We start from the raw sequence: 24,705 nt of genomic DNA on the forward strand, positions 1-24,705 counted from the left end.
CGGACGTCGCTCTTTGAAAATATAAACAAGGAAACGTGACAAAACAGAAAGCGCATTGCATTCGTTTCCACTGACTGTGGAAATATTTTTTTTTTTTTTTTTTACACATTTAACAAGTAATTTGCTGGTTAACAATAGAAAATGTCTAAAAAAAAAACACACACACACACACAAACGTGGTTAAATAATTTTATTTTAGTCGTTCCTCGAGCGACAGATTCACTAATAAAGTAGTTCTAAAATATAAAAATAGTTTTTTCATGAGCCGAACTCACATACTTATTCATTTAAAAAAGACAGGTTTGTTGAATTATTGTACTTTTATTGAGAATCAGACTTTTCACAAGTAAACACAGTCAATGATCTCCTAAAAGAAATGTCAAAAACAAATGCAAATAATTGTGACGATAAAGACAAACAAACAAGCATTAAAAAAATCATCAGAAAACACAAGAAATACATTCAATTATCCCGACTTTCTCTTCTGAGGAGCAGTTCGGGGTCCCCCTGAGTTTTTATATATGTATATAAAAAAAAATTGACCCATGGCTCTTGACACTTGAACTAATAATCGTCACAACATTACTGCCCAAAGGGAGAAATCAAGAAAGCCAATTCCATCCCTTGCAATTCACATGATCGGATAGAAACACATCAGAAGAGAGCAGGACAACATGCAAGGTTGTGTTCTCTTGTGTGAATAAGTTGCATTTGTCCAGATTCTCACAATCATTGATCCCAAAAACAACTACAGTAGCACCTTTTATGGGAATCCTAATCACAAAACAGAGTACCACCATTGCATTATTTAGCGCAGTGTGCTGTTGTATATATATATTTTTTAGGGGGGTGTCAAAAATATGAAAAGACTGGACAAGGACAACAAATCACACATAGAAACGATGCATATGAACTGATTCATTCTTGCCAATATGCAACAGTGACCTTTTAGAAAAAAAGCATCTTTGGTTTATGTTTGCTCCTGAAAAGAAAATGTAACTGATTGTATCATCCAAAAAACGACCCCTGATTAATCCTCTGATTAGAAGCAGCAATGTAAAAAAAATCCGTGCACCTGCTGATATTTCTGCAATCTTTCATTAAAAAAAAAACACGTCAAAATATTAATCGGCTTCATATAAGGATGGGCATTTGACCAAGTGAATACATTTTTTTTAACTAAATTTGAAATCTTATGTCTACTTTTTCCTACATCTTCCTACATCTTTTCATAAAATTGTAAATCAAGATGCAGTAGTACCTGAAACACAAAATGGATGATTGGGTGCACGTTTGCAAGCAACACAGATCACAAAGAATCGATATACTTCTGACCTACAATGTACAAACATCTGATTGCAACAGCTTTGGAGGAACTCAGCATGAGGGTCATTTTTGTGTATATGTGCAGCATAGGAATATTTATGAATTGCCACTCAATGCTGCTGGCACTTCCCTGGAGAACTTGTCCTAGTTCAAGGCCACAAATGTGCATTAAAGGCATGGTTTTGAGGAGCAGCGCCTCGGCTGATCTTCATCTTTGGTTTAACGCGTTTGATTATTCCACATTCTCCTGTCCACTGACGAGACACAAATTAGGGCTGAACAATGAATCAAACTCAAATGAACACATTATAATGTAGTATCATGCAACAAAGGCTGAGCGAGAAAGAGAGAGAGACCCTGAGTTGCAATTAGTTTCTTTTTCCAAATCATTCAGCCCTAATTCAAAACAAATAAAATGTCAGGTATGCAAACATGTCTTTGGGTAATAGCGTCGGTCACTGCTGCGTATTGGCCTGCTAATATAAAACTACTTGGGAGACAAGTGCTAATCTTTATCTACACTAGAGGAAAACAAAAAAAAAAAGATGTGGCACTCGATTCAACTACATTCTGTACTCAGTAGTACAAAGCTTCTCACAAAAATAGAAATTTTCAGGAAGTTGAACTTTACGTCATTCATTAAGATTCTTCACTTTCATCCCTGATTATTTAACACTCGCGATGTGTTACTCCAACCACTCTTTATGGATTCGCATCCTCTAACCTGAGAAAAACAAGGCCGCGCTCGGCCTCTGAGAGTCGAGATGCGTCCACACTAAGGCCAATTATCAGGCGGCTCAGTACCCGCATGCCACTGTCGGCACTCGTATCAAGCTGTTTGAGCATTTAAAGTGGATATGGAGTAAATGCTCAAATGGCTGGCCATACACTTGCTTTGTGTCCACCGACACAAGCAGGAGGTAGACGTAGAAGACAATACAAAAAAAGAATCACATAAGCATGGGAGGTCTCAGCTACTGGCATAGAGATACATTCATAGCAAATCTATTAGGCAATTACGCACAGCTTACTTAGTACTGAGAAGATACCCTGTCAGTTCACCATGTACATAACACGACATGATTTTTAAAAAAAAATTCCCTGAGTTTAAGAAAGCCGACAAAGTATCAAATTAACGGGAGGTAGTATAACAGGAACAGCAAGGGCAGCTGCATATTAACATCAACAAACAATATTGCTTCCATGCCATCACTCAATAATGAATTAGATAACACTTGTTAATACTGGCTCTTGGCTCATGACCTCCCGTGGCCACGGCCACACCTGAGGAGACAAATGTATGTTTTGCTTCCAGCGCGAGAAAAAAGGAATGGAAGCGGCACTGCCCTTATATTCCAGTGAATAAGAAAAAAAAAGAAAAATCCAGACAAAATGGGATGACAATGAGGAAAAAAAATCATCAGGAAGTATCACAGGTTATGTAAAGCTGCATAACACAGTGGTTATTAAATATACAGCCGAGGTTTGGCTCGCAAGCGAACCGAGGTAGATAATCAGCGAAAAGGACTTCCCTTTCACTCCAGTGATAAACTCTCTTAAATAAAGTTTGGTTCTTTAACATTCATGGTGGGTGAGATTTTTTTTTTAAATGACATACAAAACAAATAAAGAGAATAAAAAAAAAAAAATGAAAAGAAAATGCCTGCTGACAAAAAAAAATTGTAAAATGGAGCAGGCTTGAAGATGAAGATTAAAAAAATGGTCTCACACACATGCACACGCACGCACGCACGCACGCACCCGCGCACAGGGAATGCATATACACGCACACATAATACACTCACACAACCTCACACACTGAAAGGCCGAGCACTTTGGGCTTCCCGATGACAGCGGAGCTCCTCAACAGACTCCACCAACCTCAAAGTCCGACTGATCATCCTGTGCCAGATGATGCATTTCTACCTCTTCCTCACCACCACCGCTGTCCTCCGCCGTCAGAGACGGCTGGCGGCTGTTCGGACCGGACGAAAGATCGGTCATGACTGTGTCGTTTTGCGAGAAGCGACCGGAGTCGCTGCTGGAGGAGCCTTCCGAATCTCCGGCTCCCCCCAGCAGAGAATGCAGGGAGACGGGCTCATCTGCGGTGACCGACAGTTCCTTATTATAGGTCAGTACGGTGGAGCCTGGCTGGTAGGAGGTGGGCCCGAGTCTCATCTTCTGCAAATACAGAGCAAATGTTCCACATTAATACGCCCTAATTATTGTGAGAAATCATTAACATTCGGGTTGTGCGTCTCTCCAATAAAAATCGATTTGATACATACCTCGACAAATCAACAACGGTATGTAGTATAATAGTCAAACCATTTGATTCGGTTCAATTCGATTTGATTCGTGTCTCGATATATTCAAGTTTATGAGTGAAGCGATTCGCTTCAGTTTGACTCATGCACTCATCTTTTAAATTGAAACCAATTTTCCGATTCAAATTGTTGTTTGTTATATTCCATTATTAACATGATCACTGTCTTGACATACATAGAATTATTCCTGATTCCTTAAATCCAATTGAGATGCTGTGATAGATTGACAGATCACCATTCTACTTTTACAATGCTTGATTTGAGCTATTTACTTACCTGCACGTCCTTAACACTCTTGTTGCCATGACTACTGAAGGAAAACCATTTGCTTTTCTTCTCAGCGCTAGGCTGAACTGGACCAAGGGAATTGATGATGAGATTTGTTCCACCCTGCGACAGCAGACAAAATAAGCATAAGCGTCCTATGGAAAGATAAAGCTCTTTTCTTACCTAGTAACAAAAAACATAGGAATGGAAAATGGATGACTGGATGATTCACGCGGCCTTATGTTCTGCGTTAAGCACCTTGCTATCGATGAAATGATTCTGGCTCATCATGGCTACGCTCACGTCGGTGTTCTCAGCCGGGTCATCTGAGTCGGGGCTTTCTCCAGAGGAGGCGGATGGGCTCCTTCCTTTAACACCTGATGGTTTCCTAGAGACAACGGACAAGGAATATAAAACTGACTGAAGCGTGGATACCAAACAAGAAATATTCTGTAGTACCTGTGTTTGCTTCTGCAAAGTATGACGAAAGCACAGATGATGATGCACGTGAGTGCGATGGAGACCCCCACAGTGATGCCTGTCATTGACGTTTGGTCCAGGTGGTAGAAGCCATTGGAAAAGGCTGTAAAAATCAAGATGAAGAGGTCAGAATGTTCCTCGAGGCTCTATGCTGGCTATTTGTTTCTGCCTTGCTTGTTTGATGAACCAGTTTGTCTGCATTAATACAAATGGAGTGAAACTTTACAGGGGTGGGGATTTTGCTTTGATTTGATCATGTTCAACTTCAGCTCTTTAACTAGATAAAAAATGAATCTCTTTGTATTCTATCATGGCCACTTTTGGCAAGTATTTTGTAATTCCTTGTTATTTACAGGAACGATTCACAATTTGGATCAAATTTGTTTCATACAAGAGCCAATACTTTTTAAAAAGTGTTCTACCAGAGTACATCATTTAACAGTAAACAAGGGCAAAATTAAATACTATAATAGACCTAATTTCTGTATGGCATTTCAAATCTTGTCGCACGCCTATGGAGCAAATGACTGCCAACTTTGGCTTTAAGAGACTACGCCCTCTGATGACCAAAAGAAAGTATTAAATTTCATTGTAAGTGGATGAAGCTTTCTCTTCTGGATGGAGAAACACTTTGCTTAGCAATTGCAAGTTTTTCCAAAGTGCGCATTGTGTGCAAGGAGCAATATTATTTGAATGACTATGATCACATTAATGAGAAGAACTGGTAAAACAATCATAAACATCTTGGAAATAATAGCCGATGCTTAAGGCCAGCAAAATTAAACGAGACTTGATTTGGAAAAGAGTAAACATGAAATGAAACGATGACTGACCATTGGAGCTTGTGGAACCTCGTGAGAGCCGCGGGTCGTTGCCGGAGGAGGGATTTGTTTGCACCGTCAGCTCCACCATGTGAGAGAAAGGCCCATCGCCCATGTTGTTGGACGCCGACACTTTTACCAGGTAGAACTGGCCGGCCTTCAAGTTCTCCAGCAGCGCCATGGTGATGCTCCCTGTCAGCCAAACAGACCCAGTGCTCTTATTTTTGTTTTGTTTCCACCAAAATGTTGACACATAAAGTTGTTAAATGACAAGAGAAAAAAACCACACATTATTGAAATATAAACATCTTGTAGGGTTGCAAAGTGGTGATGCCACTGTGTGGTCACAGAACGCACTGACCGAGCAACTAAGTAAAAAAAAAAAAAAAAAGTCATTGACCACCAGTGAAAAGTCTTCCATTACTCAGTGCATCATCACAATCTAGGACTGGCGCATGAGCTTTGTCCAATTATCTGTCTCCCTCTCTCTCTCTTTCCACATACACACATAGTTACCTTCTCTTTGCACCACCTGCCATTCCCCAGTGAGCCACTCATTTCTGGAGGCATACAAGATTGTGTAGTGTGTGACAGAAAGGTTGGCTTCCTCCGGGGGCTTCCATGACACCAGGGCCGTGTTCTCCTCGATCAAAGTCACCTTGATGCTGGTGGGAGGCAGCGTGGGAGCTGGGATAGATGGGAGACAAGACAAGTCAAGTCAATCGAGGTGCCTAAACTTGTCCGACTTCCAATATGTTGTCATTTCTCCCCCTCATAATTGATGGGATCCTAATTTGCATGTTTATAGAAAAAGTCGATGTTCTAACCATTAGATCACTGCAAGTTGCATACAAAGAATTGACATGTGTTCAATGCAAAATGTAAGATTCAATGATGACAATAATATTAGTGATTTGTACATGAAAAGGCACTGACCCTTAGGGAAAGTGCTCTGGTAGACCACGGGACTCCATGGACTGGATAGCTGGTCAATATGAAGCCGGATAGCAAATTCATACTTAGTGTTAGCCTGCAGATCTCGCACTAAAAGGCTTTGCTCATTCCTAAATAAAAGATAGACAGAAAAAAAACATAAGCCTGATGCATACATGTCCACAAGGCATGTTTGGTTCATGGCACATGGAGAGAGAATAAGCTCTTACGTCTGCAGGTAGAGCACCAGGGAGGCGTTCTGCAAGCCGACGGGGTTGCAGCGGACAGTGTAGTTGACTGCTTGGCTGGAGGTGAAAGCTGGTCGGCCCCAGTGAAGAAAAATGCTTGACGAACTGTTGGCCTGCGCGTGCACGTTGTGTGGAGGCGGTGGAGGCGGCACTAGGCGATCCCGAACAGCTGAGAAATGAGAGGAGTGTTAGATTGGTTGGTGTTGGTATCGTGACGACATGTAGATCAGACGGTAAAATACAGCGAACCTCTGCTAATGGCGTGGTTTGAAAGTGTGTTCGAAGAAGTTCAAATATGCTTGAGAGATTCTCATGAAAACATGTTTGCATCTTTTTTTTCAGTGTTGTTGACACATGAAGTGGTTTTCATTTGTAAACTTACAGACACATCCAGGGGTGCTGATAGTCTGATCTGCCTGGTAGCCATCTCCAAGGAAATTGTAAGCCAGAAACTTCACATGGTACTTCTTTCGTGGGTCTACATGTTAAGAGAAAGAAAATGACAAAAATCAAATCATGGGAATCAGTTGTAGATGCTGATAAAAGAAGAGTTCTGCTTGTGATCACTGAGAATTAAAAGTACCTTTTCACCCTGACTGAACTCAGTGGCCATTGTGGGCTTTGGATGGGATGATGTGGTGGGACTGAGAGCAATGGACAGATGCTTTCACTATAAGACTGAGTGGATCCATCACCCTGACACCCAGCTTTTGAATGCAAAAAAAAAAAAAAAAAAGGATTTTCTCCTGCCCAGCTCACCGGCCAGTGGACACTTCTATTCACAGTCACAACTGGGGGTGGAGGGGCGGTGACCGGACTAACAAAATCTCCTGGGAAGGTCACTGGGGGTGGTCAACAGCAGTTGTGAGCCACAGTGACCTTAAGAACCCTGGTCATGTGATCAAATCCAATTCAATTCAAATGATGTCAAATTTAAAATTCACAAAGGTATAGATCAAATCTAGTGCAAAATATTGAAATAAGTAATGTAAGAAATGTTAAGTGCTTCTAAAAACAAACATAGAACTGTGTGATATCGTACTTTCTAAAAAAAAAAAAATACAGAAATGACACAAATATAATCTAAAGAATTTTTTCACCACATTTATTTCTTGGCCATTGTGCAGCTCCTTTTGGTGTCATTCTTGACCACGAGGGGGCAGTACAATAAAGACATACAGTAAGCAAGCTCAGCAAGCTCTGAAGAAGCCTTATCATGATCATTTGAATCAGGATGTTGGATGAGAGAGATGTAAAACAAGCAGGACAGCGGCACTTGGTTTTGGACACTGTACATGAGCCAGTCTCAAGTATATACTCGCAAGTCAAAGCACAGAAAATAGGCAAGGTTGCTCGTATCTCAAGGCCAATACTTCTTATACAAAGCTATTGTCACAACTATTGGTGCATGTGTACCTATTTTTGTGATCAGTTACATGTATCATGTTAAAGATTAGCAGAGTAAGCAGAGAAAAAAAGTTGTGTGCATGAGATGTTTAAGAGGGGGAGGAGTAAGGCTCTCCTTCCACCCCCCCACAGGCCAGTGGAGTTGCACTGGAGCCGGACCAAGGCCAGGGGGTCAGCCTGAGATAAAACTCTGGAAAACTCAGGTCACGGGTGTGGAATATGAGAAGAACCTCACAGCCATGCTTATTAGTTCCCCTAAATTTGCCATCATACTCTGCATGAAGTTACAAACTGTTTGAGCAGAGATTTGGATGTCAAACTCAAACACCTGACTGAACATTTAACTTTGACGCCTCTGTGTCCACCTCAAAAGAGAAGCATTACGTGCATCTCAATACAAAGGAACTGGCTTAATTATGTCACAGAGGATCTTTGACAGAGTGGGTGGGAGCTTTTTTTGAGGGGAGTGGGGGGTTAGGAGGCGTAAGCTGTGACATCTGGGCTCTGACCTTTGACATAGAATCCGGGCAAGCTAAATCCTGCAAAAGGAGGGGTATAGGGCTTTTTGGGAAGGGGGTGGGGTAGGGAGGGGTGGACTGTGGGGGTCAAGCACAGGAAGTGAGTGGAAAAACACGGCAATTTTACCGAGTGTCAAATTAAAATATTGAACTGATTGAAATGATGAAGGAAGTGTGTGGGGTTCATTATCGTTACAGTATGTTGTTATGGTTTAGTACAGCCAATCTTCCAAAAACGTGTCCCGGGTCAGTTTTGCTTGGCTGGTGCACTGCCAAAGTACAACTCAACTCACTACGCATTGAAAGGAATGGGAATGTCATTAGTCCATTTCAACAAAGATTTGTCGCTCTTGGCAGAGGATAAATTATACGTAGATCTCTGAGACTACTGTTATCTCTGTTGCTGCACCATTTGTGTTCTGTCGCCTAAATCGACCTAAATGTAATTTGTTAATGTTTCCAGTAATGTGTTAGCATCAAGCTAGTAGACTTTAAAGCTTCAATTAAAAAACTGCTGCTTGTTGTGAGTTGACTCGCGTTCACTGCCACGCCGTATCTCAAATATTTGCACCCAAGTCAAAGCAAAATAGGTTTGAATGACTGCTCGTGACACGAAAAACTCATACATCTTGACACACGTTTCTCCAGGCACCAATGCAATTAAAAACATTTGCCTTTTTCTAAACAATAACATTTCACAATAAAAAGTGTCTCTCCCAATCAATAGGCACCAAAGAACCTAATAAAAGTTCCCAAATATTGCTTCTAATTTATACAATTCATTGGCTACTCAATCCAATAGGATTAAATTATTCATACACCTAGATTACAACAAATTGTTTCATTAGAATACTGGATCTTTAGTGGGGAGCGATCCCTCGAGTAAAGGATTTTCCTGTCCTTCCCACTGGTGTAAATCTCTCACGGCTTGACTTCCATAAATCATGCTGTTTGTATTAAAGGGCATATTTAGGCCATTAGTGGTCACTCTTTTCTTCTTTTTTTTTTTAACCTCCAAAATGCAGATCCCACTGGCCTCTGAGGTTTTGTTCTGCCCTGCAAAAGGCCCCCCAGGCGAGCCTGGCCTGAACAGGGGTCGTAAATGTCAACTCCCCAAATGAGCCCTCGCCCCAGCATCTATCATCCCGTCCCCCGCATCCTCACTCTCACCCTAGCGCACACAAAACAAACACAAATGCCAGTGCAAGAAGATCACTAAAGTCATTTCAAGAATAATATGCCTCATGCATATTGGGGTTGCATTCTCAATTATTTTCTTTTATGCCCCCCCCCAGGAAGAAGAAAATATTTCACCCCCACCCCGAACTCTCCTCAGTGACTATAAATAATATAATTTGTCTATAAAATAATTACAAGCACAATTAAGCCTAATTAATTAAATAAGCCTAATTAACATGCTCCCCCCATCCCCGGCATCGCACTGCAAGCCCACCAGGGAGACCCGCCCGACTATTTGATATGCACTGTATTAACAGAATAAACAAATGTGTTGTTGTGAGACACGAAGTCACATGACGTGCCTGGTGCCACAAGGTATGAATTATTTGAGCACTTCTCACGGTCCAGGCAAAGGACACAGTCCACAAACACATACGAGGAAAAGGTCACACCTTTTACACCCGAGCGGAACCTCCGGAACACATTCCTGTCCCTCCCGGTGGGCTTTCAATCATTTGGGACTGTCATTTTCGACTATACCAGACAGCTCAAAGCACGCCCTTGTGCAGCCATACACAAAGAGCTGACTCAGCAACGTCCACTTTGGTCACAGCTGAGCATTCCAAAATCAATGTTATTGACAACAGAAGGACAGGACAAATAGATGGATTGGAAATGCCATTTACAGTAGAAGAATATTCAAATGATCAAGATCTTCCGGTCTTCAGGAAAATGAATCTGCAGCATTTGTTAAGGACTTCATGCATATCTGCTTACATTGCAGCCACGATATGTGGTGAAGCCTAAAAAAAAACATGGTCTTATTTTTATTCACGCTCATTGAGAGGGTAAAAAACACACACACACCCCACAATATAACTTCAGGCACACCAAAAGACGACCCACCAAAAATGGTGTGTGAAAGGAACCTCAAAAATGAAAACGGAAGCCATTGAACAGTTTTGGATGCTGATTGATTCTGCCGTGCAAAGGATCCCTTTAAATGTCCGTAGAGGGTGTTCAAAGTTTATGAAGTCCACAACATGAAGAATTCATGCCTCTAAGCAATATTATCACGATCGAACCCTAACCGCCATGAAAACAAGCTAGTAAATTTCCCTATTGTGGGACTAATAAAGGTTATCTTGCAACTTTCAAGATGTTAATGGATGCAGCCCAGCAGGACTTTCACTGGCACAGTTTGTATTGTTGCCTCACAGGAGGCCAGATGCTGTGTTTTCCATATCAGTCACGAGAAAAGAACCACAATACACATACAGTACTCCTATCATGTCTGAACACAATACTTGAAGGTCCTCATAGAATTATTATCCATCTCTCCATTTTGCAAGACTTGCATGATGAGTGTGGATTATCCATCATTGCTTGTCCAATCAAATTTTTGGTTTGGCTGTTTGATATGTGTGCTAAATGAACTTTTAAAAAGTTGGGTTTTCCTTAACGCATGGAAACACACCGATTGATTGGCCTACAGCTCGGCCGGTGAGGGGCCACGTTGCTTTCAAGCCTCGGCTAATAAACCAGCTTTGTGACTTTGAAAGCCAAACACAATGAGAGACTTTGATGTCAGCAACACTGCTCACAGTGGCCATAAAAGGCATAATAAATCTGTCCCCGCTCTTCAAAACACCACCAAGGCTCTCCTTTGGAAACGAGGAATCCTTATTTAGTTCAAACTTTGGTTTGATGTCATTTTAAGTTCACAGAGTGGCTTAATGATTATCAGCATCTATTTCCACACAGTTGAGGTATTTTATTCAAAGCATTCAGTCTGACATCAAGTGAAGAAAATCTATATTGTCATACACTGTAATGAAGGAAAGTAAAAGTGACAGCTCCGCTCCCATTTTTTCTATTTTAGTTTGCAGTAACGCATGCAGCAGGACTAACTCAAAAGCAAAGAGCTACATGAAACGCTGCACAGTTTTTGCACCGCAGGCAATTTATTGCGCCTGCTCGTTTCTCTTGGATGCTATAGAAGCATCACAGCCTGATTTACAAGTCAGCTGTTAGCCACCTGGTTGACCCCCTCCGGCCACAGATGGTCAGTTGTCCACTGCATTGCGTGGGACCTCTCCCAAACAAAATAAAAGCCAGAATGAATGTGAGTGACCTCAAGGGCCAGAGGAGCTGTGATGTGCTCCCAACACTATCCAGCAGCTGCTGAAAGGACACACACACATGCAGTCCGTCCGGCAAGGAGGTCACGGTAGTGAGATGAGGTCCCGTATTGTTCTGAACAAAAGTTAAGCCAATTTATCAGGAAAATCCAGCTTGCCTGCCATAAGATATGCAAAAACAAGCTTCTGCATGGAAGGATTGCGGACTTTTGAGGCCACATCATGTTGCATTGGTTAATGATGGGAACAAATAACAGATGATGTAGGAACAGTCTTGATTTGTGAAAAAAAAGAATTTACCATCATTTAAAATTGACCATATTTGGACATAAGGCCTGACAGCATCAATATGTACTTATGTCAAATGAAATTATTCCGATAAACTTACCGAGGCCTCCAATCGTATGTGAGTGGTCCGAGGCACGCAGCTGAAGCGGGGCGCTCTCAGGTTGGCTCTCCTCGTGGTAGAACAGCTTGTAGCCTTGCACGCTGGCTGAATTTCTCGGTGCCAGCAGCCAGCGCACCAAAATTGTCGTGCAGTTTAAAGGCTCCAAATTCAGCTCAGGAGAAAGAGGAACTGTAGGGGGGTGGAGGGGGGTTTAATCATCAGAAAAAGGATAGCATTATATTTTCCAAACAGTCATTTATTCAATATCCAGCTTGGTGCATAGTACGCTATTTTTACGAGTAGCACAATTCCGCACACCCAAAGGACGACTATCGCACATTCGAAATATAATGTCTTTCTTGTAATGTAGTACAATGTTAAGTAGTACAATTTTACGTCACTACTTACTAGTAGTCCTAGTCAATGGCTTAACCTCAATCGTAATATGAAGTTGTCCAACTAGTATGCCACATGGATCTTAAGCGAGTGATCAGGTAAAAATCTCAAACGGCTTTCCATGCTGTCAACCTTTTTCTTGGCAGGAAGCTACACTCCCCGCAGGAAGCTGTTTCTAGTCAGAGTCGTCGTCTTTGAAAAGCGAAACTCATTTGATGTTTACCAGCTGCTCCACACTTAATCCACAGCAGGCACGACCTCCGTGACGACAGAGGGAGCGATTTCACACATTCTTATTTTAGGAATGTTAGCAGACACCTGAATTTCAACAGAAGACACACAGCAAAGAGAATCCCACAACCGCCCCCGACTCTTGTACCACCACCTCAAAGCTTCTAAATGGCCATCATCTACTCTTGTCTTTCCCACCCGGAGGGCTGAGTGGCTCCCTTTATGACCCATGACTGAAACCCTTCCAATGTTACTGAAAGCGCAGGGCAAAGGTCAGCGAGTAACAAACGCAATGCCTTAACAAGATTATTGGCAAAACTCTCTAAGCAGTTAGACGGAGAGGAGGAATTCAAGGTTGGTGCCTTTGCCACCAGTGTGCAAAAAAATTGAACCGATAAATAGACATTTAGATTTGATGCATTGACACAGAAATGGATTTGTTAAAGCGATCGATACACTGTTTGTACAATATTCTAGTCTTATGAATTTCTCCTTCTCTCTATATATATTATATATGTTAAAATGTGCTTGTTGTATTTTAAAGTGGAATTAAAGTCCTTTAAAAAATATAAGTTCCATAAATGCTATCGAAGTAAGGCTAAGGACTATTTGGTACGACCATGTTCACCTTGAGCACTGGATGCCTTTGGGGTGCGGTGGGAGGTCCAGGCCAACTGCTCACCCCACCCAACGCTTGTGGCGGCAGCAATTCGCAGGAGGTAGATGGTGTCAGGCTGCAGGTTTTCGAGGAGGTACTGCGTCTTCTGTGCCAGCAGCTCAATTTGTGAGGCTAAGCTCTCAGTACTAGTTCGGTACCACAAACGGTAGGCAGAGACTCGGCCCCGGCTCAGTTTGGCGGGGAGGGGTTGCCATGACACCTGAATGTCGGTGGGGCTGCGGCTGGTGAGGCTGAGCTCGGGAGCGCGGAGGGGAACTGTGAACAAACAAGAAAGGAGCGATCAACTTTGCGGGCCAGGAGATCAAATGAGGTTCTCCAAGAATCCAAGAGAATGTGATATGATGGCTAACACAGCCATAAATAAGCTTGTGTACACAATCACAGGCAGGAGAGATACTCGACCCCCACCCCACCTTTACGTCAACAACACCAACGATACTCATTAACTGCAATAAAATATCTTGTAAACAAACTACTAACTTGTTTTAATATTGTAAAGTTTGTGACTGTTAAACGACTCACCATCCTCGAGCGTGTGCTGGAACATGTGGTCGGACATGCGACTGGCTCCCATGGGCATGTAAGCCACAACATAGAAGGTGTAGTTACGAGCTGGCTCCAGGTCATCAATAATATAGCGAGTGGTATCGTTTCCAATAACAATCTGGTACTCTTCGTTGTTTAGTCCTGGACAAATGAGAACATTTAAGAGTAGCTAAGGGTCAAGTGTCACAATTTTTAATAAGTTACTGCACTCTTCAAAATGAAAATGAACCAATGGTTTAAAAATAATAAAATAATAGTTTTTACATTTTTGAAAGGTCCAGGGTTATAATAGTATTTTCATTAAAGTTCATTTTTATTTCGTGTTGTCTTAACTGTTTCAATAACTACATTTCCACATCCTAGTTTTTATAATTTAATGTATTTAAATAATAATGCAGCCAACTCATTTGTGTTGCGTGGCAAAACTGAATTAATTCAAGATCTGGTCAACAAAGTACTTTAAAAAAAAAAAAAGTCCTTCAACTGAATGCCTCTTTCAAGTTTTCCTGAAAAGAGTAACAAAGTCTGCTCGCCTTTTTAATTCATACCCTCTGACTAGCTTCCCAGGATATGCACTTTTGGATACTCCACCACAGGCTAATTAGTTTGGTCTTTATAGAGACTCTATTTAGTGCGAGCACTTGCAGCTTCAGGTGCGGGGCTAACTGTGTACCACATTGACATGACAGCTATTCTCACATCCTGTTGAGATGTCACGGCATCTACTAAATCACAATAAGTATAACCAGAGGGCCGTATTTAACAATAACCACTTCAAATTTCTTTTTTTTTTCTCTTACAAGATCCGGCAGCTGTTCCTTTTCCTCTGTTGCATTCTGTACATTTCACCTCACCAACTGAAATCAGTGGAATTATAACTAAGTGCAGCTCTTGAATGAACAAGGTTTTTTTTTTTTTTTTTCTATAGGTGCAACATTGTTCCATTCTGACTTTTGTTGTCACTAGCAAGAGTTCCCAGGAAGTCTGAAAGTAAATTCTGCTGCCACACTGCAATCCTTGTGAGTTGTTTTCTCTGCTTCCTGAATGTTATCAGCCAAAGAGGGACCGGGGTTCTTGAAACATCACTGCACTTTTGCTCTAAAAGGGCTCTAATCCTGTTTGTCAAGATAAGGATGTTTTTCCTCTTTCTTTCTGAGCTCTTCTTTGACTGACCTTCTGTCTACCATGCATAACAACTGCACATGGTCCGCTACCGCGTGTGATTCAAAGATGGATACAGTCAAAGGCAGAATTTACTTTCCCATCATACGAGTATGTTCTTATCAAATGATATAAATGTGACATAATAATAAGAGAGTCACTGGATGCACAATGGGTGATTGTCGCAGTGACCAGCAATCCTAATTTCTTCACTCACCTTCAGCCTTCATGTAGTGCACAGAGTAAGCAATAACTTTATCAGCGTTATACAGCGGCCTGTCCCAAGCCAGCAAGATGGCCGAGCTCGACACGGTGTCCGCTCGGATATTTCGCGGAGCGCTGGGGCGGTCCTCTGACATGACCACGATGAGCCTCGCCATGGCGAGCACAGAGCCCTGCTCGTTCTCAGCCTGGCACTGATAGATGGCATCGTCCTCAGGAATGATTTGGTTAATGACCAGTTTGCTGTAGCACAGACACATACACACAGTTGATCATGTCGTTGATCTCTCAATTCCTTAATTACCTTTAATGAGTATTGAAGGTTAAAGAGCTAGATAAAAAAAAATTAAATACAAAAACAACTTCAGCATGGTGTTTTGATGTAAATTATTCACAATAAAAAGATATGTTAGCTTCTCGCGCATGCTGTTAAACTTAAATGAACTAAATATTAAATATACTATATATACTCATATTAAAAGAACTATACCTACCTGTTGTACATCTTGATTCGCCCATTGGAGTGAACTCTCTCTCCATTCTTGAGCCAGGTGATTTGAGGGGTTGGAAACCCCTCAGCTTGGCACACAAAGCGGGCCGTGCCAGCACGTGGACGCGTCAGGCTCTCCGGCCACTCCACCAAAGAAGGCGGTGCTGCGTGGGAAGTGCATCAATAGGAAATTACATTTTAGAAACAGATTTGCGTCCACCATGCTTCATTCTTTAAAAAAAAAAAGAGGTTAACTTGGACAAATATGTCGATAGCATTTTGGCACAAATTAAAAAATGCAGGATAATCAGTGTTAGTGGTAATCAGTCGCAGTGACAACGTTCAGGTACAATATAGCATAAAACATAAAGTGCATTTTTACCAAGTACGGTAACGTTGGCCACTGCGACAGTAAAGTTTCGTGTCCCGGGAGTGGTGGCTCTGCACACGTAGACTCCTTTGTGCTGGGGCTTGATGTCCGTAATGATGAGATTGCCATTTCCCAGCACTTTGGTGTGGTATACATCAATAGATTTGCTGTCTGCTCGACTCCAGGAGATGATAGGACGGGGGTTGCCAGTGGCCATGCACTCCAAAGTGGCGCTCTGATGCGCCGACACAGAGATGTTCTGCGGCCCAGCTATGATGCGTGGCCTCTGGGGAAGCCGGGGGCTGGGAGCTGCAACACGGGGACGGAAGCATGTGGCATATGCAATAAGACAATGGTACATTTGGTAGAGCACAACTGTACCAAATATATTTTTGAATATTTTTTGATGGCATGACAGAATTGAACATTTAAATAAAATACATATCAGTCACCTGAGATGCTCATTATTAAATATATTTAACATGGCCAGATCACGATACTAGATCTTGCGAGTGGAATGGTTTTGCGCTGACTAACCAATTAAGGATGGGAAAAATCTGATGTTATTGTTGTCTATCCAGCCCAGAAGGTCAATTTTGAGAAAAAAAACAAATATATATATAAAACACGATCATTCTTCATGTAGTAACATCTAGTAGTTACATAGACCAACATTACTGATTCTGAAAGCCATGGGCAAATTAGATTTCACGCTAACACAGAGGCTGAAATCTTATTGGACCAAAAGAAACCGTCCACGTACTAGATTAGAAGTAGGGCAGCAAAGAGAAATGCAAAAGTGAATGCACATGATTGTGTTTTGGGACCCACCAGAGATAACGGTGAGCATGGCCTCCGTGCTACGTCGCCGGTTCGCAATGTTAGTGGCGACGCAGCGGTAATTGCCGCTGTCTGAGCGCTGTACGCCATGAATCTGAAGAGCGCCACTGGGCAGGACAGTGATTCTGGATGACACAAAGGTAAGAAATATACGAGAATACTCACAGCATTGCAAAACTAACCCTGCAGTCCAGGAAGCAGGAGAAAAATAAATAGCACGAGGTTGGAGTGAGAACATCAGAGTGCATACCTTTCAGTGGCGAGGGGTAATGTAAGCCGATTGAATTCCCAAGTGATGATGGGAGGAGGGTGCGCGCTGATTTTGCAGGAAAATCTGGCAACCGAGCCTTCGGTTGCCACAGTGGAAGTTGGCTGGATTGTAAACGATGAAATACCTGGAGCAGAACAGAGGAAAACATGACTTTTTTGTACGGATTCGAAAACAAAATCCGGTATAACAAATGTTTTATTGGCATTATTGTGTAAGGATTTAAGTTGTCTTGGCCTAGAATAAAATGCTCTACAATGACAGAGGGTATCTCTGGTCTGTTGAAGCACTAAAAGCCACAAGGGCACAAAGGGCTTCCATCCCCCACAAGCCTCAGGAGCCTCTTGTACCTCATTTGTGATTAGTCACCATGTTTGTCAATCCCAAGTAAGTAAAATAACGTTTTAAATAAAATAATTAATTAGTCTACTAGATTAGATGGTGAAGCCCCTGGTAGGTGACATGGGTGTCAATGAATGAGAGTGTCGGGTTGGCTAGCTGTTAATGGACGTAAACACGTAAACTAGTTTGCAGGATGAGTGACTCTTGTCAGGATCTGGTCCTTTTTTGGGGGGGGAGGGATGCAACCAGTGTCATGTTTAATCAGATTAGTCCTGAGCTGTCGCTTCTATGTTGTAAGATCCACTGTGGCCGCTGGATGTCAAAACACAACTGGGCAATGGCATCCCCCCCCCCCACTTCTTCACACCCACCCACATGTTCTGACCGGAGGGCATGAGAGATGAGCAACACTGATCCTCTGCTTTCCTTCTCAGGAAAATCTTGACGGATTGACAAACAGCAGGGTGATCATTGCTTATTGACCATCTACTGAGTCAAGGTGAAAAATCAATAATTGTATGGACGTACTCACAGCTGAGATTGGACCGCTGACCTCAAGACTTTGGATGGGCATCGAATGTGCGCATTCATTTATCACGGGATTATTTTCATACTTGAGTGTCTTATTTTCGTTTTGACCAATCATTTGTATTTTTTCCCCTAACAATTGGAAGCAGAATAGATACTACGTGAGCCCATTCCACAAAAGCAAAAAGAAGCTGACCATCTGCCCTAGCCAGCAAGCTAACCTCTGACTTCTGACCTCCACAAATCCCGCCTAGCACCCAGCTCAGGCAAGAGTTATGCGTGGCCAGTCCAGCCTTCTGAATTCGTCAACAACCACAGTGCAGCATTTCCTACATAATATGGAAATTAACTGTTAAATGGTAACAAATTTGGCTTGTATCGTAATTTCAAAAAAAACATCCTGCATAAGCTTTAAAGGTTGATGGAACTTTTGTGTGCTGTTCCTTGCAACAGATGCCAACAACTCAGAAAACGGGAGGTCAGTGCACAGGTCAAGCCCAAACAAAGGTTCCCTTACAAATACCAGGAATTAGTTCAGCCACTCTGCTCTGGTTACTGCATCTTTGGTCTATACAGCTAACCACTTCTCTCAAACTACGTAGCCATTATAAAAGAGCGGCACATTCTGTGACCAAAGTACAATATGGAATTGCTCTAAATTTTGCCATTATTTGTTTTGACAAATAAAAAAGAGACAGTAAAAAAAAAAAAAACTGGTTTTATGAAACGTGATTACAGTTGACCCCGCTATTCGTAAGCTGACACACTGGTCATCATTTCTGTAACTTAACTACATAGATACTTCCAATAATGCTCTCCTATCCCAACTTAACTCCCCACTGAGGGTTCAATGGGTGACATTAAAATTGATCACCTCATTCTATGCGAAAAGAATCTCCCGTGAAAAATAAATCCCTCCCACAAAGCACCACTAAAAAAAAAAAAAAAAGTTTGAAAATTGCCCTTGTCACAGCTGACATCAGTCGCTGCAGTTCTATTGAGTTGGGTCACTAATTAATTGAAGAAAAGAGGCCTTAACAACACGTGGTGGTTCCCAAGAAAGAAAGCCTCCCTGATAAGCGGGAGGAGAAGAATGCAAAGCTGAAAAAACAGCAACAAATCAATCAGCAGCGGGCTGGCGGATGTGCTGCTGCTCTACACAGCCTGCAGGACAGTCAAGTGACCACTGGCCTGACTGCACAAAGAACTATTCCCATGAGCGGCATGACCCCCCCCCCCCCCCCACCCCCGAGAGCGCACATCCCCCACCTTCTGCCTCTTATCTCGTCTCCAAAGTTTTTCAGTTATTCAACACTAACCTTCTCCTCGCCGCACACAGTGATTGCATTGTCTTTAATCTCCAAAATAAAGGTCAATGTGTAAACAGGGACGGATTGTTTAACAGCACCTTTGAGATATCCCCGGGAATAAGACAAACTAGCACCTGGACAATTTCACAGAATGCAAAACATGGCTATGGACGTAACTGTGGAACTTTAAGTATCATTGGACGGAAGATTAGGGAACTGGGTTCTCCATTGAACAATTTAGGGAGCCCTTTGACCTCGGCGCTCGTCATTGAGGGAAACCATGGTAACCTTTTGGGTTCAGCAGAGGAGGAAAAACAAGATTCCTCGCTTTCGTTGTCTAACTTAAGGCCACTTCATTCATTTACGCCACAACTTGCACGCACGCTGCAAAGTTTGCTCTCGCCCTGTTCGTGTTCCTCCACCAGTACAAGTCCTTAGCAACTATGAATAACAGCATGTGACGTTTAATCCATTAAAACAAGCCCGACAAAGGCAGCACAATAAAAATGACACTTGTGAGGACAGCTTGCCACACTGGTATTCCGGGAGGCCGCTGGCTTCACTGCTGAGGTTTTTTACAAGGTACAAGGCCTAATATAAGACTAGTGCCCATAACGCTTGAAATATACTAGCACGTTGACAATAACAAGCGTGTGATTTCACATTTTCTAACAGATCAGGACAAAAGATAAGTGGTCAGAGGCAAATTGCAGGGGTAGCACACTAATGGTACCTTTTGGGACTCGACTGGAATCCAGTCAGTACCTTGAAATAAAGTACTGTGTATAAAGTACAGAACTGTTGTTTTAATGACCTTTTTTATAGCAGGTATTTTGACATATAAAATGCAGTGTTTAGACACTACATCATGGTTAAAATTTGTTTTTTTGGGGGTTTGCATGCTTGCAGTGCAGTACCACATTGTGCCACAACATGCCAGGTGGATAGAAAACACATCAGAGGCACAGCAGAAGATTTGTGTGCCATTTACACCTAACCCAACAAGTTGTAAGTGCTTTCACACAGTCACCAGCCAGCAATCTGATAATTAAATCACAATATCAACGCCGTCGCCATCAGAGAGGAAGAACGGAATGTCAGGTGTTAAACTCAAACCCCCATCTTTGGCCCTGACGGAATACATTGTCCATGTTAAAGGTGTTATACGATCTCTCAAGGGAGAAAATTGAGTAGAGAAAAGAGACAGCACTAGCTTTAACAGCCGGTGTGCTACAGTTGTTAGCAATTAGATTAACTATGGTTCTAGTCTATTTAAATTTGGGCAAGATCCTGCTTGAGTGTTTGCAACAGAGTTGTACAAGTAGCCTAAGAGATGTTAATTTATTGTCACAGAAAGTAAACTTGAGCTTAAAAGGCCAAAGCAGCAAACCAAGCTATGGGCTAAAATCCCCTATTAACCTGAAGTCTATTGACAAAAATCCCATGACGTGGCTAGTGTGTCACATTCCACTTTCATCAGGGCCAAATCCCTTCTTACCTTTGTGCCCTAGTGACCGTCACATTGTTAAACTAGTACCACCGCAGCACAAACAACATGGACACTTAAAATCAATGCCTGATCCTTTCTTAAACTGATCTAATTAGCCTCGCTGGGGTTGAACAGCTCCTGTGGTTCTGATGATTCTTTTGGGAATGTATTGGGAATAATGATGGAAAAGAGTGAGGATGAACAAGCTTTTCACTCTGTGGCCAAGGGAGCACGCAGGAAGAACAATTGTGCAAAGCCTGCGGTGGCAACTGACCTGCAATAAAGTTTGGTCATTTAAGCTGGTGGTACAGGGACACAGCAAATCACATTCATGTGTGTGTGTGTGTGTGTGTGTGTGTGTGTGTGACCCCCCCCCCCCCCCCAATTACTGCCATGTCCTTCAACTGAGCATTTCCCAGGTATGTGCAAATTTTATGAGCTTCCAGATAGACCCTCAAGCAGGCCTAAGTGTCGTTTTAAAACAAACTAGCAACGCTTACAAGCTGCTCTTATGTTTATTATTAACTCAATACACTTTTTTCAATGGGACGACAGCTGCACCAGGAAACGATAGTTGCATTAGCAGAACGAGAGGTTTTGTACATTTTTACATTTTACATGATTATTTTGTGTGCTGTTTGTGTTTGGATGTCACTATGGTCGTACAGGAGCTGCGTTTTGATTGTTAATAAATGTAAATTCAGTGACTACTGCTTGCGCAATCAATGTCAGATGCTGTTAGCCTTAAATCACTATTGCTCTACTAATGCCAAATTAGCTACACAATCATCATAAGAAGTTTTCCTTCATTTCACTGAATACGAATTTGGAGATGACATAAAATAATGTCAAATGTCTGATTGGTGCGAAGAGGAGGAGAGAGACGTCCGACACCTCTGCCTGGACATTGTCCCTCCTCCACCCAACAGGGAGAAGCACAGGAGAACACATTCCAAAAGAACAATTCGGCCAACGATCAGGGTGCAATAACATGAAAGCCCGGGCCGATGAATAGGGGTCATCTGCTCCTTAGCTTTGGGAGGTGGTATCCTGGACAGCGCTGCTCCTTCATTAACACACCAATGGACACGTCCCCCTTTCAAACCATATCTTTCTTTTCCCCACCATGGCTACCCTGAATTCTGTAGACAACTGTGCTGCAAAAATAACTTGTTAAATCTCTTGTGCAATTAAATTAGGTTTGAATTATGAATCAAATATAAATTGATATGGAAATGGTCATTTTTATTCATTTTTTTTTTAACAATTATGAAAAAAATACCTGCTTCATTTCCATCAGTTGGTAGGCAGGTTAGTTTAGTTAGCTAGCTAACTAGTTAGTTAGTTAGTTAGTTAGTTAGTTAGTTAGTTAGTTAGAACACAGAGCATGATTCCAATGTCCTACTCACTTGCGATTGTCAGCCGGGCCCTTTGGCTGAGGATGGCTCCATACTTGTTTTGGGCAAGGCACTGATAGAAGCCCTCATCTGATTTGTCTCCTCGTCTGCTCTCCACTTCGGAAATGTAAAGGGAACTGTTGTAGAGCAGGTACACCCGCTCGTTTTCCATCACTTTGGCGCCGTTTTTCAGCCATTGGACGTCGATGGCCGTTTCTCCATGCGCCTGACAGTCCAGAATGACGGCTTCTTTGCGCATGAGCGTCACATCGTGGGGCTCCTTGATGAAAAATAACTCACTGAAGCAAAAAACGCCTGAAAAAGATAGGAAAAACATGTCAGCGGTAGTTGCCTAATTTCAGTGTAGTACCAAGTTGACCCACAACTGGGGGGGCGCTAAGCTCTAGAAACGCAGTAAAAATTAAGAGCAAGAAAGAGGGAGAGAAGATCTCCTATTAAGCTACAGTCAATATCCCTGCAGAGCAGAGAGAATATATTACTGGGATGTTGTTGTATGCTTTGTACAAGCTTTGTTTAAAACTATTTAAATTAAAATACAAACAAATGTAACATCATATTTGTTTACAAATTTTACATACACTCTTTGACTGAGACTGAAAGCTTCTAGTTATAAGCTGAAAAAAATCCATCTAAAATTGCATGAGCTATCCAAACAATGAGAAAAATGTAAACAGCACAACATCGATGTCTTTCATAATTACCAAGCCCCCCCCCCCCCCAACACCTTGTACAACACTCCTTTTATTAAAAAAAAAAAACTTTTGTAAATCAAGCCCATGTCAACAAATATTCACTATTGTCCCTTGTATATTATTGTAACGTTTTTGATGATTTCAAATCTGGCCTCTATTTATGTACAGTTGACTATTCCAACGATATAGGTGCGTTGAAATGCAAAATGACTTTTTGAATGACAGCACATTTTTCAGAATCCGACACTGTTATTTCTTGTTCTTTTTTACTAAAGTTTCCTATGAAATAAAAGTACACGGCTTCTTTAAAAGATTAATATGTCAAGTATAATTTCAACACACAGTTGATGCTGAGGTCGCCAATCGTCACTCTTGTGACGTCACTGCTCATGTGCTGACTGACTTGGATAAGGCAAAAAAAAAAAAAAAGATGTTCAATGAAAAAGAGCTCCAAACATACCTGAGATTGGAAGAAAAGCGGCAAAGAACAGCAAACGCTGATATATTTTCCTCTTGACAAGCGCCATTTACGTGAATTGTCCTTGCATGCTAGCTAGTGTGTCAGAGCGACTTCCTCCGAATGAAGCGCGGTGGAACGCTGACTGACTGAGTAGCCGACTGGTCGGCCTCCCGGGATTGCTGAGTGGAAGCTTGGGAGAGTGTGACCCACCCTCCACGGGACCGCATTATCATCAATCCCGGCTCCCCATTATGAAAGTTTCCAGAGTATGGCGGCATCTAGCGGTAGATGTATACATTGCAACTGCATCAACCACTTTAGTCTCATTTAGTGCTACTAGTAGGCCTACTAATAGTGGTTATCAAATGCTTAACATGTAATTTCCTACTAGTGCAACAGAGTTTCACGAGAGAGAGACAGGCTGCCCATTAATCATGAATAGTTTGTGTTAAAAGAAGAAAAACACATTTCCGACACTTGTAGTTGAAACCATAAACAGACTACAAACAATGCCTCCAAAACACTTACATGGCATTATGAACATAGTCTATTGAAAATTCTGACTTGTAAAAATCAAATGCTATTTGTTTTTCGAATAATGGGGAATAGATTCCTCAATAAATAAAATCTGTGAATTGATGAATTTGCAACCACAACTACAACAATGTATAATTTTACATTTTAAATACATGTAAAGATGTTCATTTTGATAAAATAATACAATTTTTATGAATCAATGTAATTATAATTTTTCAACCAGTGGTTTAATACAATAAATCCAGAAAATTTTTTTTTTTCATTTTTGCCCATGTAAATAAATAAATACATGAATAAAAAAATAAAAACTGAAATAAAATCAATGTAAACTAACACTTTTTAGGGAATGAAACAACTAAATCAATGCAACAACCATTACTGCTCTTTTGATAAACATAAATGTGTGCATTCCCAGAGTGACCTGTGATTGTTGACACATTTTGAAATAGAGACTTCAGCACCGCAAAGAGCTGACTGCAACATTTTTCTACTAATCTTTCACTTTCCTTTATCAATGCGAGCAAAGCTGAAAAGACAAGAGCAGACCTCTCAATATCAGCTGCGAATAGCACACCAAATGTTCTCCGTTGTCTGGGAAAAAAAACATCATGGAAATGAGCTTGTCCTTTTAAAGCAGGCCCCTTCAATTACAAGGAAGCATTGATAGAAACAGGACAGCTGCCTGGTCAAT

The 24,705-nt window shown here is 41.7% G+C and overlaps 1 protein-coding gene across 1 annotated transcript; it reads right to left on the reverse strand.

Moving 5' to 3' along the window:
• Positions 1–305: 305 nt before the first annotated feature.
• prtga (protogenin homolog a (Gallus gallus)) lies at positions 306–23,589 on the reverse strand. Its single transcript, XM_037248211.1, has 19 exons — positions 23,478–23,589; positions 22,317–22,619; positions 17,221–17,365; positions 16,962–17,095; positions 16,143–16,439; positions 15,765–15,924; positions 15,266–15,513; positions 13,864–14,028; positions 13,291–13,596; positions 12,036–12,224; positions 6,785–6,880; positions 6,385–6,571; positions 6,158–6,285; positions 5,738–5,908; positions 5,234–5,413; positions 4,380–4,503; positions 4,179–4,308; positions 3,930–4,043; positions 306–3,507 (listed from the first exon to the last, which is right to left on the reverse strand). The coding sequence occupies exons 1-19, from the start codon at positions 23,542–23,544 to the stop codon at positions 3,190–3,192; spliced, it is 3,462 nt and encodes a 1,153-aa protein (XP_037104106.1). The 5' UTR covers positions 23,545–23,589; the 3' UTR covers positions 306–3,189.
• Positions 23,590–24,705: the final 1,116 nt, after the last annotated feature.

This window comes from Syngnathus acus, chromosome 3 (assembly GCF_901709675.1).
Source record: "Syngnathus acus chromosome 3, fSynAcu1.2, whole genome shotgun sequence".
NCBI classification, from domain to species: domain Eukaryota; kingdom Metazoa; phylum Chordata; class Actinopteri; order Syngnathiformes; family Syngnathidae; genus Syngnathus; species Syngnathus acus.